The sequence below is a fragment of the Acanthochromis polyacanthus genome, chromosome 1 (assembly GCF_021347895.1).
Source record: "Acanthochromis polyacanthus isolate Apoly-LR-REF ecotype Palm Island chromosome 1, KAUST_Apoly_ChrSc, whole genome shotgun sequence".
NCBI classification, from domain to species: Eukaryota; Metazoa; Chordata; class Actinopteri; family Pomacentridae; genus Acanthochromis; species Acanthochromis polyacanthus.
This window is the reverse complement of record NC_067113.1, coordinates 63,504,702-63,523,358: the sequence shown is the minus strand read 5'-3', so window position 1 is coordinate 63,523,358 and position 18,657 is coordinate 63,504,702. Positions and strand designations below refer to the sequence as shown.

Genomic DNA, 18,657 nt, shown 5'->3' with positions numbered 1-18,657 from the left:
TGTCTGTATTATTCGTGTATCAGTATTCCATGCAAACATGTCGAACCTTTATTATTAGGCTGAATATAGCTACTTCGAAAAATCAGCATTCCACAGAACTACTATTCATGCTGACTGAACTGCAGCCATCCAGTCAGCATGAGTGGTAGTTTTGTGGAATGTATTTTTTTTGGTACAAACACTCTATAGTGAAAACACAAGTTGAGCTCCAGGAATTCAGACATCCTGTCAGCAACTCTGAATATCAAAGAATCCCAGTTTCCCAAGAAGAATTGTTTGACATAATGCTGGTTCCTCTGTAGTGTTAACACATCCCCAGGGCACGATAGTCTTAACTTAGCCCTGCTGGATTAAAGGAAGGGGACTGGGACAGTGAACGCAGCCTCAGCCTCATTCAAAACTTATGTAAGTGCGGCAAAAAGGCCCTGGAGGTTCAGCGAAAAAAGTCAGGAGGAGTCCCACCGGAGCAGGTTTAATTCAGATCAGGAAAACGGGTTGGAGACAGAAACATAAGAGCGAGACCCATTTGGAAGACTTAATTCTTTCATTCAGGCTCTGGGTTGTAGAGATCAAAGGTCAAGGCAATATGAGGGTCGTTCCAAAACTGGAGGACATTTTACGTTCCAAACATCAAATTTCAAAAAATCCATGTGCAAAATACTAAAACATGCAGTGATGGGTGTAAATGGACTTGTCCTAAGACCAAATCTAAAAAAAAAAAATTAGAAAAGAATGTTTGGAAATATTTTTAAAATACCAAATAAGTCTGGAGTTCCACCGAAAATACCATTTTTATCTTGTCCCACCCCTCTAATGAGTACACTGAATCTCAAAACAGTTAAAATGAAATTTAAATCTCCTTTTTTGGTATTCTTATTTTTGATTGATGTCTCTTGTAACTGTGGGAACATTTTTGTAAATCAACATAATATGTTAAATAATTATTATGCATGGAACGTGTGTCCCACAACAACCCTGTTAGCATAACCTTTTTATCTGCTAGAAGCAGAAAACAGTGAATCACATGAAACACTGGAATTAACATCAAACACTTTTCCTAAAGAATGTGTAGAGCAATGCTATGTCCTCTCTTCTAGTTTTCATATTTACATCACATTGTCAGCCTTGACTGAATGTCTCACTCTGCCTCATATTATCAGGATCAGACTCATTCTTTGGACTGTTTTCCATCAGTCAGTTTGTCCTCTTGGCCAGCAGTAACAGCTAACTAAACATCCAGCTTCTACTGCTGAGAAAAAGCTAACATTAGCATGGATTAGCAACCCTGTTACTGTGATTAGAGTAGGGTTAGCAAACAACACATAAAACATGGAATAAAAATGCTACCACTGATGTGGAAGCTGAGCCAATCAAGACTTTGATAGTTTATTAATTATTATTGGTGAATATGAAGCACAAAACTGTAAAAGAGAAGGTTTATTTTTCAAGAATTGTGAAGCCCAAATGTCCTCTAATTCTGGAATGACCCTTGAGGTAATAAGCAGATGTTCAAGGGTAAAAACACATTTGACTGTGGAAAGATGAGAAACTAAAGTTGCATATATTAAATGGGGTTATGACTAAAGCACAATAACAAATTCTTCAGTTTGAAAAGCTGCACAGTATCTTAATGTGATTTTGAATAAAGCTAAAAAACTGACATCATTGCAAAATTGCTCCATAAAAAATACACAGCATGTGCATGCTGGCTGTGTGTGCAGGCCATGTGTGTGTTTATGCAGCAACTGGGTGCCAGACTGAAGGCGAAAGCTTGGCCTGAACGTGCAAAGCAGCAGAGTGATGTGTTTTACTATCGGGTGGCCTAGCCTTGACCTAAATACCAGCGCGGTGCAACTTGAGAGGAGGTCATAGGGTTATAAATTGCGTGGAATAAAGTGGCAGAAGGTCATAGTTTGTGTTTGAACAGGGCTGGATATGCTGTGTCCGGTTTGTCCTAAAGACATTTTTAAAAAAGAAACAAAGAAAAAACAAGGCAGGGCACAGAAGAATGCATCACTATATTGCACATTTCACTGTGTATAAGCACTAATGTTTAGTGATACAAAATGTACAAACTCACTGGAGCTACATCTCATTATTCTGGAAAAAAATTGATGAAAAAAATATTTTGTGTGGAAAATGGGAAGGATTTACATCATTCTTCAACATTAAGAACTACAGCCATTGCTGCTGAGGTTAACACAGATAACTACAGCAATCTGGATCTGGGGGGGAAATAGAGGTAACTAATGGAGGATTATTGTATCTGAATGTTGTGAGATCATCTCTGGGTGTAGCTCTTCTACGTCATGTACTGACTCTGCACTGACAAAATTTAACAAAAAGTCTTGGACACTGTTTCAGGTCACGTCCTGCATGCAAACTGCAAACTGGCATGTTCCAAGACGCTTTTTAAACAGCTCCTGTAGACACGTACTAAAGAAGCCCAACCCAGACAGAAATGCTCTACTCAACAGCTACACAACAGCACTCAACTTTGGCTTCATAAATAGGATGCTTGAAAAGGTTGTTTGGTTTCCAGTAGAGAAAACCAAATCTATCAATAGTGGAATTTCAGTCAGGGTTCAGAACAAAACCGTAACACTGGAACGGTCAGGCAAAGATGAGGTTTTACTTCCTCTCTAACTTAAACTCTTTCGTCGCTTTGGACAAAAGCGTCTGCTAAATGAAATTGTAGAATTGTAGAATCTCTAGTGTAGGATTTGATATGCCTGATTATGACGTTTCTTATCAGTTGTCTTCAAAATGCTGGTCTTCCTCTCAGTGTGGCAAACTGATTCAAAACACAGTCAAAGCTGTTGTTACTGTGAACAGTTCAGTGACGTGAAGATGAACTGATCTGCAAAAGACAGAAAGTTAGAGATGAAACATTCTTTTCATGTTTTGTTTGGAACGATTTTAGAGTGAAAAAAGAAAAGAAGCCCCATGCAGAGGTGATTTCAACTCCTGGATAACTGTTATCAAGACCTCAGGCTCTGTTTGCTTGGTTTGGCTGTAGATTGTTCACAGTCATTGTTAGAGAAGGCCAGGTGATGCAAATTACAAACCATCTCAATCCTTCTACCAACAAGCAGCGTAGCTATACCAACGTGGCTCTCAGAAAATCTGAATAAGGGATGTCAACAAAGTAGGAGGAAGATATTGATAGAATATAAAAGACAGAGAGTTTCTCAGGAGGGGACTGCACAGTGGCTTTCTGGTTAGCACTTTTGCCTTGCAGCTAGAAGATTCCCGGTTCATGTCCCGGCCTTCCTGGGATCTTTCTGCCTGTAGTTTACATCTTCTCCTTGTACATGTGTGGGTTTTCTCCAGGTTCTCCTACTTCCTCTCACAGTCCAAAAACATGCTGAGGTTAATTGGTGATTCTAAATTGTCTGTAAGTGTGAATGCAAGTCTGATTGTTTGTCAGACAGGCTGTTACCTGTCCAGGGTGTCTCCTGTCTTCACCCTAAGTCAGCTGGGATAGACTCCAGCCCTCCACTACCCTAATGAGGATTGAGTATTGTGTGGATAATGGATGGATGAAAGTGTTCCAGAAAGCCATTTCATTAGCTCCTAACATAATTTAGAAATTGAAGTTAAAAGGATCTGTGGAGAGCAAAATGAGATCTGGAAAACCAAGAAAGCTTCCAAACAGAGCTACTTTTTGGATTTCTGGAAAGGCAAATCAAAACCCTCGACTGACTGCAAAAAATCCTCAATAATATCTATCAGACTCAGGAGTGATAGTGCTCTGGTCTACTGTACAAACATGACTTTAATGAAAGAGTCATCAGAAAAAAGATCAATCATACTTTGTCCTTTTGTGGCAGCCAGTGGCACAAGGAACATCTTACAGGAAAAGGGAAGAACTGATTAAAATACATACCCGCATATTCTGCAAGCAACATCACACAAACTGAAGAAGAAAAAAGAATTGCTTCTACAACAGTCTAAACAAATCTCAAAACCAAGAGGCACAAGCTGAAGGTTCTGTCCTCACAGTCCCTCCACCTAGACATCATGGGAAAAAATGTAGATAGGCCTCAAAACAGCAGAGCATTCAACACGGCCCCAGAATCTCATCAAGCTAAAAGCCTTTTGTCGGAAGAAAATCCCTAAAACAGGAACTGAAAGACTCTTGGCTGCTATTAAAGCCCTTGAAAGTGAGGTACCGAGCATGCAGGGGGCCTATTTTATTCTTTAGGCACTTCACATCAGTGGGTGAAAATTTTCATTCAAGCTGATGACTGCAGCAACTGTATAACTGATTCTTGAAGCTATACATTCAGTTACTAAAGGTATTCAACCCAAAAGCAGAAGAAAGGGGAATCTAACTGCTTGTAATAAACCTGAGATTACAAGTCTTAGATTCTGATCTGAGTTTTAATTTCCAATTTGACCTTTTACCACCTTAGAAATGTAGTGAAGATACAACTTGATGATGATTCATGTCCAGTTTAATCTGATCTGCACTAGCTTTGCATAATATTTAGAAATGATTTAAAAGTCCTCCCCCTTGTCCTCCAAAGCACTCATCGGGCTACAACCAAACTACATTAGTAGTTGTTAATTATAGGCCTTCATGAAAACTATGATCATCTACTGTGACTTTATTGGAGGCTCACAGCAACAACCACAATAAAACAACTATGCACCTAAGCTATGAAATGGTCTATTTAGAGAGATCAAGAAAGGCAGCTCTCTAAACATGTTTCTTAACTTCTAAACATGTTTCTTAACTTTAGCCATAGAGAACTTTCTTCTCAGTGTTTGTGGTTCATAGAGTTTTGAAAGCATTCAGTTATCAGGCCCCTCTGCCGTGGAACCAGCTCCTAGTTTGGATCCAGAGTCAGATTCTACTTCTAAGATTAAGCTTAAGACTTTCCTTTATGATAAGGCTCATGTCCCAGAACTATCCATTCTGTTGGTATAGGCTCCAGGGCGACTTTCCATGATGCACTAAGCTCCTTTCCTCTACTCCAATCTCCCTCACTCTCAATGCTACTATTATATGACATTAACTTTGTTTCCTCACTCACTACCAAAGTTCATTCTTTCATTCTTTTTCCTCCTTGTACCAGGAGATACCTGCAGAGAGGTTTCTGGACCACCAACCGATTCAGTCTTCATTTGTTTGTTGTTTCTCAATGCCCATCTTTTCTCACTCCACTCCCCTCTTACCCAAACCAGATGGTGCAAATAGTTCCACTTAAAGAGAGTTGATCCTCTCCACTGTCACTAAATGCTTCCTCAAGGAGGAATTGTTGGGTTCTTTGTAACCCATGATGTCTTGTCTTTATTTTATATTTATTTTCATGAACACATTTTTTGCACGATTTGTTTAAATAATGCGGCTTGCCAGCGTAAGTCGAGCCCAGAGGCTTCATGCTTTTGAGTTGATGTCTGTCCATCCCATTCTTGTCAACAGGATATTTCTACAACGCCATCAGGGAATATGTTCAAATTTCTCACAAACATCAACCTGGAATAAACAACCAACTGATTATGGTCAAAGATTACTCTGATCTCGCAAGAATTCTGCAAAATTTATAAATAAAAACACTTTCAGGAATAGAAGGGGAGATAGTGACCATATATCATCTACGGTCAGATACTGAATTGGTGGCACAGATCTTGGATATCATTCTATTAATTTCCTCTTTTCATACACTACAATTCAAAAGTTTGGGGTCACACTTTTACTCATGAGCTAACATAACTGCACAATGGCTTTCTAATCATCAGTGAGCCTTTCAGCACCATTAGCTAACACAATGTAGCATTAGAACACAGGAGTGATGGTTGCTGGAAATGTTCCTCTGTACCCCTATGGAGATATTCCATTAAAAATCAGCTGTTTCCAGCTGGAATAGTCATTTACCACATTAATGATGTCTCGACTGGATTTATCATTCATTTAATGTTATCTTCATTGTAAAAAATGCTTTTCTTTAAAAAATAAGGACATTTCTAAGTGACCCCTGTTTTTTTCAACAGTAGTGCACATGAGTCTGGACAGATCTAAATATATAAACTACAACGTCACTGGTTGGTAGAGGCATACACCAGCAAGATGGTGACTTCAGTTTATTCTAATATGAAGCACTATGAGCTACTTTACTTGTATAAATTGTGCTATCTAAATGTGCATAAATGTACATTAGGGTGGAAACTATTTCTGTAAGTACACCTTTATCCACTATCCCAGAATCTGTCCACAGTCATCGGAGAAAAAAAAAGTTATTTCTGTTTTGTCCTGTCCAATAAAAGTGAGTGATGGTACCTGAAAGAGCCTTGGACTAACCTTAACCTGTCTCTGGTTCACCAGTTGTTCTTCCTTACTAACCACTGTAACCATGGAGCACCAACTCCCAGAATGCAGGGATGAAATGAACTGGTATTTACTATTGAATGCTAGATATTAAAATTCAGTAAATGTTATCAAGATGACACTCGTAGCAGCTTAAAAAGTTGATGAAACTGTATGAAAATCTGATGAATCATGTACTCTTTTACATCTTGTGATGACTGGGGTCTGTGCATTGTTTACCTGTGGAGGAGATGGCGGTCTGATCCATTACTTCCAGGATCTGCTGCTTAGATCCTGATACTGCAGAACACCTTCAGATGTCTGTGGAGTCCAGACCTCGATGTGTCAGGGCTGTTTTGGTGGCATTAGGGGGACCTACAGAATATTAGAGGTGTGGATATAATGCTAATGTGTACTATACAATAACAATATTGTTAATTGTACTCATTGAACCATTTCTGCTGATCTATTCTTTACAAGCAGAGATTTGCCCTTATTCTGTTTCTGTGTATTTCATTTAAAGTCTCATTTACAAACTATGAAGCCTTTTGTATCCAGAAGGACAACATCAATCAAAGTAAATGTCATTAAAGACCAAAGACTTAATCAAGTGTTTTCCTCACAAATATCATTTTAATTACCGTTTACTCATTTAGACCTCGCCCCATATGGATTAACATCTATTTTTATGGAAACTTGTTCCAAGACAGACAAGCAGGTTGTCCTCCTGAGACAGAATACAATCTACATCACTGTCTCTCTGCCAGCATATGCTGTATAGAGGATGTGAGAAAATCAACCCAGCATGTTATTATGGTGTTTTGCATTTTGCATTTGTATATATTGTATATCTTTTTTATTTCTTCCCTACCAGGTACTGGCCTTTTAGTTCTGGCAGGGGGGACAACTGATGTAAACTAGCCTTTTGGCTAACTTGGGTGTATTTACATTTTTATAAAATGTTTATTAATGTGCAGTGTCCCTCTGAAACAAATAAAGGAAATGAAATGAAATGGAAAAAAAGCACAGTATTGCGGCTGTTTAAGCTTCAGTTGAGTCATAAGCGGTTTTTCTCCAGCAGGCATGTTGTTCTTTTTTCTGCAATTTGAGAAAAAAATCAGAGAAAAGTTGAAGCATGGTGACAAAATCCAGACACTATCTGTGTGTCTATAAACTTTATCTTTCCTGCTCTGTTTTTCTAAGGAAAATTATTGTTTTAGTTTCACAACCCCAGTCTCTCTACCTGAGCCTGAACACGTCCGAATCCTTCAGGTGGAATGATGATAACCTGACCTTGTACGGCTCCCTTCACCTCTGTTTTGTAACTGGAGAATATTTAAACAGTGCTGGAAGAAGTATTTAGAGCTGTTACTTAAGTAAAGGAAGCAAAACTACACTGTAAATCTGACTTCAGTGTCAGTCCAAAAGTATTCACATCAAAATATACTTGAAGCACTGAATTTAAAAGTACTAATGACACAGAATGGCCCATTTCAGAATCATATGTATTTTTTGAATATTTTGGACTAAAGGTGCTTGATCTATAATATATAAAATTGTTTATTAGTTGATTTAAATGTATAATCTGCAAAATATGAATAAAAAATACTACATAAGGGTGTAAAATGAATGCAGTGAAGTACAAAGTACAACATTTGCTTCCAAAATATAGTGAAGTAGTTTTAGAAGGTAGCACAACAAGGGCATCAAAATTACACTTAAGCTCAATACTTGAGTAAATGTACTTAGTTACACTCTGCCACTGTGTTTAAACATTTCAGAGGGATGTCCAATACATAAATACCTCTGCTACAGTGGTGTTCTCTTTTATCTGTCGGTTGCTCTTTGTTCGGGTGGTCAACATGAAAGAGTCTGTCACTCTGATTAATAAACTCCATTTGGTAGACAGGAAATTAGTGGGACTGACATAAAGAATCGTGTTTTTCAGAAGAGGTTGGAAAGAGTTCAGAAGGCTTTCAAGTCCAAACTGAGGCAACGGAGGAATTTCAGGGCACTGTAAAAAGTTAAGAATGGCAAGAACAGTTGAAGTCATTTTTCTTTTACAGCGAGGCCACAATTAAAATAAGAAAACCCAATTTGGAGTGTTCACATCATGGTAATTGTAAAGTTACATACTCTTTAAACCTTTTGTTGGATCCAGCAAAACTATTTTCTTTTTTAGTTTTACATTAGGTCGGACAACCTCTCCAGCTCCCTCAGCTGCCAATCACACTCTAGTTCTAAAACTGAGCTAATTTCACTGTAATTTACCAAGGGAGTCTCCTTCAACATTTCCCTTTACTGTGCACTGAGATGACAATGTGCTTGGCCAATGTGGGGTTTTGAAAGCTACACCCAGTCACTATATGCACAGTTCTGTCCATTATGACTCAATGGGGCAGCCCAGTGTGAGGAAGCAGAGGGGAGGATGTGAGGTTCTGCACGTTTCATTCACATTCAGGCTTCATTTCACACCTTCACGGTGGTAGTGGAGGTGTTAAAATACAATTTAAAAGTCTTTTAATCACAGCAAGCACGGATGTGGAGAAAAACTGTTGAGTTTCAGATAATAAACTGATTTTTTTGGGTGTTGTTCGATCGCTGTAAACAGGTGGAAATTGAAATTACATTCAAATGCCATATACATGCTGAGACCACAACAACCTGCGGGACGCATTATAAAAGCATAAAAACTAACAGCAAATCATTGTATTGTATTATATGGAGCAGAGTTAATTGATAATATATTAAATTGTACTGATGCTACAATAGACGCTAAATACACGTAATAAAGCGATGAATTACGATAACAGCCTTTTTGCGATCGTACTAATTAGCGTACCGTTTTTCCTATATGTGCAATGTCCTATATGTGCGATTTCCTGACATATTTATTCTATTTACTGGTTCTTATTCCATCTCATTTACCTCCCATCTGGCCTCCTTTGCAGTTGTTGTCTTTTTTAATATTGTTTTGTTATATAGGTACATCTGATTTTCTTATTTAATGCTGATATTTTATTTCTTATTGCTTGTTGTCATGCACCGTCCAGCGGAAGCTATTTATATATTCGTCATGCCATTTATGATGACAATAAAACCATTCTATTCTATTCTATTCTATTCTATTCTATTCTATTCTGTTCTGTTCTGTTCTGTTCTGTTCTGTTCTGTTCTATTCCATTCCATTCCATTCCATTCTATTCTAGCAATGTCTAGAATGGATTTATCATTCATTTAATGTTATCTTCATTGAAAAAAAGTTTTTCTTTCAAAATTAAGGACATTTTTAAGTGCCCCCAAACTTGTGAACGGTACTGAATATTGCATGTAAAATGATCAGCCTAATAAATAAAGTTAACCACAGTGAGGCGCTTTGGAGTGACTCGCTCTCTCGCTCTCGCTCTCTCTCTCTCTCTGTGTGTGTGTGTGTGTGTGTGTGTGTGTGTGTGTGTGTGTGTGTGTGCGTGCGTGCGTGCGTGCGTGCGTGCGTGCGTGCGTGCGTGCGTGCGTGCGTGTGTTTGATGTCGTGATGGCGTCACGTTGCTCCGGGCGGGGTTTAAATAGCGGATGTGAGCCGCAGACAGGCAGATTAGCTCGACTCACGGCGCCCTGCAGATACTCTGAACAGCATCTGAACGGACACTCGGACCCGCAAACACCGGCTCTTTGATTATTTTTTACGGTCTTTTCACTCCCGGATCTAAGCCACTCGGTTCTCGTGTACTGTGCGGTTCTTGAGCCAATAAGGAATGCCCAGAGAGCTCACCCAGAACAGGATCCAAAAGATCTGGGTTCCCACCAAGGATGACAGGCGGAGAGGTAAGACGCTGCTGTCTTTATGGCTTCCTTGTGTTTTTCCTCGCCATTACTTGATATGTGTAGGTATTATTAGCTTGTATGTGGCGGTCTGACTGTTATATTTTACACAATATTTAGCGGTACTCAGTTTTTTATCAGTTATGGCTGACGACATGTGTGTCTACTGCCGGTTAGCATCCCTCCGTTGCTGCTATTACCGCCATACAACAACGAACTGTCGAATAAACTTCATCTCGTTTGCACTTTCAGCCTCTCCATGGCGCTATTTCTTTCTCTTTTTTTCTTTTTTTTTTACTGTGTTTTTGCGGATATATCGCTGTCCTCGGTGCACCCGCTGATCACCGCCGGTCTTTTAACTCGCCGGTGGGCTGCTTCGTCGGCACGAGGTGCTCTCCGGAGCAGGACGAAGCTCCCGTCGCCATGGTAACCGCGGGGTCCCGACACCTGCGCGCGATGCTTTCTGAAGTAAGGTGTCTGATTGGTCCGCCGGCAGCGCGCGTACACATGGGCCGAACATGATGCTGCTGCTGAGTTGAGCACTACTCAGAGACGTGAGTTGGGAAAAAATGGAGTTTAATGTCACAGAGAAAGCTGATTTTTAGGTTTTCAGAGAGGAGAATTTCTATGGCAGCTGGTGAGAAAGACCGACGTCAAGTATGTGCAACTTTAAACCCAGAAAAGTCCAGTGACGCACCTGCGTTAGCTTAAAAATTGGAATAGCACTCTGTCTTTCTTTTAGCGTGCAGTTTTAAGTGCTGCAGCTTGAGAACATTAAAATCCAATTTTTAAAATGCTGTGACATAATGTGATATATTGAAGAAAAATGTGAGTCTTCTTCACCATGAGGCAAATTTGATTTCACAGTAGTTACACTACCAGTCAAAAGTTTGGACACACCTTCTCATTCAGTGGGTTTTTTAAAGTATTTTCTACCTTGTAGATTAACGCTGAAGACATCAAAACTATAAAATTATACCGATGGAATTATGCTGTAAACAAAAATATGTTAATCTTCAGGATTAATCTACAATGTAGAAAATAATACAAATAAATAAAAAGCAATGAATGAGAGGGTGCTTCCAAACTTTTGACTGGTAGAGACACATTGTTGAAAATCAGATTGCAAGTCACGTTCTCTCAATTTGCTAATTTGTTAAGATGATCAAAGATAAATATATTCATTTGCCTTGATTGATTTCAACAATATTATTCAGAGTAATTCTTTTTGGATTTATTGAAATTGATCAGAGGATGATGGTAGGGAAGGGATGAAAGTGTCAGTTTGTTCGGCAAACACACAGCAAAACGTGACGTTAGTACAGTCGGTATTGTCACGTCAGACTGCGAAAATGTTGTTTAAAGTGTAACTACACCCCTTGTCAAAAGTTTTGAGACGGGTTCTAATTTATTTGAATGAGAAAGTGTCTCAAAACTTTTGACAGGGGGTGCAAATGAGCAAATTGAAGGTAACAGAATGAGCAGCTGAAAGGTTGCACAGTGTAAAGAAGTTAAAAGAACAGGCCATGCTCGACCGGTACTCTTTGATCACTGATGGGATATTCTGGTTTCCTAATCAACAACCGAAAACTCTCCATGCTGGAACCATAGCTTCTCTCTCACTTGTGCTTCAGAAGTTGCCTTTTTTGATGCATGGTCAAGAATTCTGAAGTCTTATGAGCTAAAAATGACAGCTGAGATATGAAGCACAGGGTTGGGATGCTGTAGATGGAGGAGAGGAGAATAGAGATTGTGGGATGTGCTCACACTCACTCAGAGTTTAATTTGTTTTTCCATTTAGGCAACGTGACGCTTGTGTTATGGAAACAAAATTAGGAGTGCTGTGAGGAAATGTACATTAGAGCTCTCAGGGAGTGATTAGGTGATGAATGACAAGAAAAAAGAGCTCTGTTTGTTGAGGAAATTTCACATGAAAAGTATATATTACTCGGTGTCCTACAAAGGCTCTTTTAAGTGGAGAATCAACGCCCCACATTCCTCTGACATCAGCCATGGTAACATGAAGCAGCCCACAGGGATATACAGCGTACTGTCAGATCTAACCCACCTCAGGGGGCTGGGTTAATGTATATCTGGTGAAGTTTAAAGAGCTCATGCTGGCTCGTGCAGGGCAGTTCAAAAGTGGGTCAGACGTGCAGCGAGGTGGAAGTAAAGGCCGAGACTGAGGGCAGCAGACAGACACGTGCATGCTGGGAGTGTGTCAGTGGAGGCAGAAATGGAGATTATAGAGTAGAGGTTTCAATAAATAAATTCAGACAGGTCGCAGCTCTTAGTGGCCAGCTGAAGATGTTCAAAATTCTGATCGTGGTGTCTTCTGCTCCTTCATTACCTCAAATAAACATCCTTTTAAGTACAATATTTACTTGTTTGTCTTGACATATTCCCCCTGCCGTCCCTCTCTGCAGCAGCTGGCGTCCCCAACTTCGCCAACCCCCCCACCGTCATCGTGATGGTGGGTCTGCCAGCTCGAGGCAAGACGTACATGTCCAAGAAACTCACCCGCTACCTCAACTGGATTGGCATGCCTACCAAAGGTAGATGACACATCCTAAAACACGTTTGAATGTGGAGACAGCATGTTCAGTCTCTCATCAGGAACACTTTGGCATTAACTCGTGTTTCTAACTCCGGGACACTGTTTTCACCCTTGTGTCCTCCTGTGTGTGTTGTAGTCTTCAATGTAGGAGAGTATCGCAGGGAGGCGGTCAAGAACTACAGCTCCTATGACTTCTTCAAGCCTGATAATGAATATGCCGTCAAAATCAGGCAGTAAGTGCCCTGACCCTCTGCACAATCACTTATTATTGTAGTATTGTTTAACAGTAACTGAAGTGACACCTTCATCATCTTCATTCTTCAGGCAGTGTGCCTTAGCAGCTCTGAGGGATGTCAAGTCCTATTTGAAGGACGAGGGAGGCCAAGTAGCAGTGAGTTTACCCATCAGGAATCTCATGTTTTTTGAAGATTGTTTCCTCATATGTGGCCTGATGAAATCCCTTCGTCTTATAAAGCTCTCTGATGTTTTTTTTTAGGTCTTTGACGCCACCAACACAACAAGAGAGAGGCGAGACATGATCCTCAAGTTTGGCAGTGAGAACAGCTTCAAGGTACAAGTTGCTACGGCGACCACAGCAGCCAAGGTATGACACCGGTGCCAATGCAGCCCATTAAACAGCATCTCCTTCTTCTGCCCAGGTCTTCTTTATTGAATCCGTGTGTGACGACCCCAGCGTCATCGCATCGAACATCATGGTGAGTCACACACATGACATCACCCTTTTGCTGTGTTCAACGAATTCACATGTTAATAACTCTGTGGCATCAGGCGTGTTATTTGCCGTCTGACAGTTTTCCTCCCTGTGCAGGAAGTGAAGGTGTCCTGTCCGGACTATCGCGACTGCAACAAGACTGAAGCCATGCTGGATTTCCATAGGAGAATTGAATGTTATAAAACCAGCTACCAACCTCTGGATCCTGATCAGCATGACAGGTACCACTGATTTTACCAGTGCGTGTCCCTCATCCAATACAAACCTTCACACAAAGCACTCACCCTTCCCTGGTTGTCCTCTCCCTCCAGGGATCTCTCCTTCATCAAAGTGATAGATGTGGGTCGCCGCTTTCTGGTCAACCGCATCCAGGACCACATTCAGAGTAAGATTGTGTACTACCTGATGAACATCCATGTCCAGCCACGGACCATCTACCTGTGCAGACACGGAGAGAGCACCGACAACCTGGAGGGACGACTGGGTGGCGACTCCGGCCTCTCGCCGAGGGGCAAACAGGTACTTACAAGACCACTGTGAAGATGATGAACATCTCTGGCTGACTTGATTGGTGATGGACAGGTGCTGAATACTGTTCCCTTCCTGCTGTAGTTTTCAGCTGCCCTGGCTCGGTTTGTGGAGGAGCAGCATCTGAAGAATCTGAAGGTGTGGACCAGCCAGCTGTGCCGCAGCATCGAGACCGCTGAGCACCTGGGAGTCCCATACGAACAGTGGAAGGCTCTAAACGAGATTGATGCTGTGAGTGTCTCTCTATGACAGACACTCAAACCACACAACACAGCTCTGTTTGTTGATGCCAAACTGACGACGTGCTTGATCTCTTCAGGGGTTGTGTGAGGAGATGACGTATGATGAAATGAAGGAGAAATTCCCAGAAGAATTTGCTCTGAGAGATGAAGATAAATACTATTACCGCTACCCTGCTGGAGAGGTACACACACAGCCATTACGGAACATCTTTTAAAATTCAGACCACCAGCAAATCCTACAAGAAGCAAGCACATGCTGATATTAATAACCGCCTCCACCCTCCTGATTGCAGTCCTATCAGGACCTCGTCCAGCGCGTGGAGCCAGTCATCATGGAGCTGGAGAGGCAGGAGAATGTCCTGGTGATCTGCCACCAGGCTGTCATGCGCTGCCTGCTGGCTTACTTCCTGGACAAGAGTGCAGGTTTGTACTACAACTCCCACAAGCCCCCAAGCTCAGGGCCAGGATCTAAATATGATGCTATGGTATTAAATATGGTCTGCTTTACCTCTATTAATGTATATATTGTCCTGCCACTTGGTCCAGATGAGATGCCCTACCTGAAGTGTCCCCTCCACACAGTGCTGAAGCTCACCCCAGTCGCCTATGGGTGCAAAGTGGAGTCCATCTCTCTGAATGTGGAGGCAGTAAACACCCACAGAGACAGACCGGAGGTAATGGTTGAGTGATTTCTGAGAATTGAAGTCAGTATCACTTCCTTTATTTGTGAGAATAGCAGAGGAAATCCTGTGATCAGCTGCTTCAGTCATTTATGCATAAAACCTCACGTTGCACTTGCTTGGCTTCTAATTTTTGTATGTTTATGTTACGCTTGCAGGAGGTTAAGAGGGGTCCTGGCACCCTGATCAGGAGGAACAGCGTTACTCCTCTGACCAGCCCCGAGTCAAACATCAAGAAACCTCGCATTGATGATCTGGACGAGGCTCCGATCCAGGAGCTGCCCCCCTCTGTGGCCTCACTGGCCCTCTGCAGCCCCTCTCATCTCCCTCTTGCTCTGGCTGGACAGGTATGTCTCTAAAAAACATACATTAACTTTAGGTTGTCAGGTGTCAGCTGAAATGGGTTTTTGAAGGCCAGTCGCAAGCTATAAATAAAATAAATGCTAATGCAGAATTGGGTGTTTTATCAGAGTGGAAATCCCTCTTAACAAAGCCACAAGCATTTCCTGCATCTCTTTCCTCTCTGACAGTTTCTGCATGTACGTTCACTCACTTGTTTCTCGTCCTCTTCCTCTGCTGCGTTCTCCTTCGCTGCACCTCACAGCACTGGCTGGGCAAAGTTTGCCTGTAAGTATTTGCACATCTTTGGCTGGCTTGCTCTGTCATTTATCCCTCCATTCACTTCCTGTTGCTGTATCTTTGTGGACATTGTGCTCACTGCTGGCATTTCTTTTCCTGGACTTCCGTCACTGAAATTAAAAAAAAAAAAACTTTATTCATGCTTAAATCTCACTTCTAAATTCAATTATGTAAAGAAATAGTGATGTCCAAAAGCACATGTACTCTAACATACCAGCATTTTGTGTTACCTCTAAGATTTCCACATAATTACAAGTTGTTGTTATCAACAGTGTTTTACAGTAAGCCTATACTGATCCACATTTGGCTCATGGGAAATGGTACTTCATACTGAAGTAGAACTACTGTTCCTGGAAGTCTTGGAAAAGAAAAGTGCTCATATTTATCTACTGGGGAACTCCCCTCTCCAGTTTACATTCCTGAGATCCCTGTCTGTTGTCGTCACTACACTGTGCTTGTTACGATACTCCACTGATTCATGCTGACTGTCTGTGTGTTTGGTTTATTTTTGGTCTGTCTTGTGCTGCTTAAAGACGCACCATCCTTCACTATCTAGAGATGGTTTCGCTCTTAGTCTTTCAAAGGTAAACACACAGTAGAGGCTTCGCAGTTGCTTCATAGTTCTGCCAGCAGCCATATCTGAACCCAACACCAGAGAAATTTCATCCTTATGTTTCAAATTTCTACTTCAAAACAAGACAAGTTCTCTTAAGTGGTAGCCAAGCTTTTTGCAAAATATCCAGCCTGCAGGCTCATTTAGCAATGACTCAAATGTAACGTGCTAAAGCTAGCGTCTGCTTGATGTGCTTATTTGCATACTAATCAAATGTATTAGCAACAAAATGAGAGTTAGCTTTTTAGCATGCAAACAGTCTGACAATATTCACTGGCTAAATTTCAGTAGTGAGTTATTTGATAGTTTTACATTCAGAAAAAAGCAGAAATTTATTTGGAAGTTTCAGAAGAGCGGTTTTTGTTCGCTGATAGCCGTTAGCTAATATCCTCCTGACTTTATTTGTCCAATATTATGGTTCTGTTTACATTCAGTTTTATATAGCCATTTCTTTGAGAAAGTCGACCTCTGTAGATATGTAAATAGTTTGCAATGATTTTGTGTGAAAAGAACATGCAGTGTAAATAAAATTCACGGCTGCATGAGGAGAAATAGCATGCCAGCTCTAGTTTTTCTGGCGCAGTGGAAAACCGTGAATAACTGTGCTGGGTCTTCTCGTAAGCTTCATTCATAATCACCTGAGGATTAACGTGGTGCACACACAGCGAGTTGTTCACACACTCAAGAGCTACGTGCTAGTTTTGTTGCTTGCTAAATATATCATAGAGGAAGTTGGGGCCTGAGAAAACACGGGTGATGTAACTTATGGTTTAGGGATTACGTTAGTTAAGACGATAATTTTGCAAGGTACGATAGTGTTGTCTTTTTGAGTTGTTGGTTCTGGAAGCTCCATGGTGTGTACTTATCAGGTGCTGCTCTTCTTTGTGTTTGCAGGACCTGAGGAGAAGCTCATCTGGCTGCCATGACTTCCTGCAGCCCTGTCAGTGACTTTGCATCGTCGTGAGGTCAGAAAGTGGATCACTGACGAAAACTCACTGAAAACGACATGAAACGACTAGGATAGGAAAAGTGAAAATGAAGAGTTACTTTCCTAAAAGCCACATTATTCTGTCACTAAAACATCAATTATGTCAAACAAGGACACCAGTTACTGCACCTTTCATTGTTGAAAAAAAGGATCATGGTTATTTAACCGTCAAATCAAAACAAGACTCTTAAATTCTCCCTTTCTTGCTGTCAGACATGATTTTTCTTTGTGAGATTGATGAATTGGTGTATTTTTTTGGGGGGAAACTGTTAGACATTCTCGTCTAAATTGTTCAGATAGAGAAACTGTGACTACTTTAAATCAGCAGTCATTCCTGTTACACCTCAGATGGCTCTCTGGGAAACCAATAGCTTGTGGTTTAATATTTTAGAGAGACCAAAGATTAATTCTCATGCCCAAACCTTCAGCTAATCCTTTTTCATGTATTCATCTTTTTGGATAACGTCATGATTTAATTAACCCCTTCGAATGCTGACACCCAACAAAGTAAGCGATATTTTGCACAGCGGTGATATGTTTTTGCTTTTGTTTGGATTAATTTGTCACTATGTGTTTTTATGTCATGTTACTTCACGGTAGTGGAGGTGATTTCTGCCCTAGAGTGCCTGTAGTGCTTGTTTTGCAAGCCTGACGCCGCTTCTCTTGCTAATTTCTCTGGACTTGATTGCTTGAGGAGAGGCACCACATTTCACCTAATAACTCCACATATCATTTCAACATTGTCACAGTGAGAATATTTATTTTAATTTTTTGTTTAGTTTCAGTGCCACAGTGCATGTATTTCACTCTACTGATGGGAAACTTTGTTTTCGAGCTAATTATTCTTTTGCTGTCGTTGTCGGCTACGCACAAATATAAGCACCTCTATTTTTGTTCTAACACAACGCGTGCTGTTAATAATATCTTTGTAAATGTTAGTGTACATATGGTATAACTGGCCATGGATGGGAGATGACTTGGAACACTCACGGGAGTCTTTTTAAATGCGTGCAAGTCTTTTTTTATGTACTATTGTGTTGAGACTGAATGGAAAGCATGATAAGTGTTGAGAAAGAAGCAGATACTTACTTATCTCAGTCAAAATTTTAACATGTTTGTTTGAAATACTTGAAATTTGTTTTTTGTAAAAACTGTTTTATTATATTCTTTATTTATTTTTATGTTGTTTCAAATGACTGCTTGATGGGAGAGGCACCTTGTTTTAATCTGAGCACTGTGCTTGAGAATATGTTGTACAGTTGATTTTTGCATCTGCTGGACCAATAAATTCACTGCGGGAAAATATACACCACTCATTTGTTTGTTTTTTAATGTGGCTCAAATCCAACATTAATATTCAGGCCATCCTTTGTGCTTCCATTTATGGAGCTAACCTACAGTGTCCACAGTGTGTTCCGTCACTCCTGCCTTCACTATCTTACATTTACACGGATCACACACTGAGCCAAATGCTGCTTATCAGCAGAATCGTGACACAGTCAATTCAGGAAGCAGCTGTGAAACCACCGAGAAAACCAAGCTAAG

The 18,657-nt window shown here is 40.7% G+C and overlaps 1 protein-coding gene across 4 annotated transcripts; it reads left to right on the top strand.

The window, feature by feature from the left end:
- Positions 1–9,880: 9,880 nt before the first annotated feature.
- pfkfb3 (6-phosphofructo-2-kinase/fructose-2,6-biphosphatase 3) lies at positions 9,881–18,419 on the top strand. Of its 4 annotated transcripts, none has more exons than XM_022214977.2 (15): positions 9,881–10,135; positions 12,559–12,687; positions 12,826–12,922; positions 13,014–13,080; positions 13,186–13,260; positions 13,349–13,405; positions 13,519–13,643; positions 13,734–13,941; positions 14,035–14,181; positions 14,270–14,374; positions 14,486–14,615; positions 14,739–14,866; positions 15,031–15,219; positions 15,477–15,499; positions 17,019–18,419. In XM_022214977.2, exons 1-15 carry the CDS (start codon positions 10,066–10,068, stop codon positions 17,023–17,025), a joined length of 1,557 nt encoding a protein of 518 aa, XP_022070669.1. In that variant the 5' UTR covers positions 9,881–10,065; the 3' UTR covers positions 17,026–18,419. The 4 variants fall into 4 exon arrangements, with proteins under 4 accessions (XP_022070669.1, XP_022070670.1, XP_022070667.1 ...); XM_022214978.2 differs by lacking the exon at positions 17,019–18,419 and adding an exon at positions 16,045–16,993; XM_022214975.2 differs by lacking the exon at positions 15,477–15,499 and having other exon boundaries at positions 12,562–12,687.
- Positions 18,420–18,657: the final 238 nt, after the last annotated feature.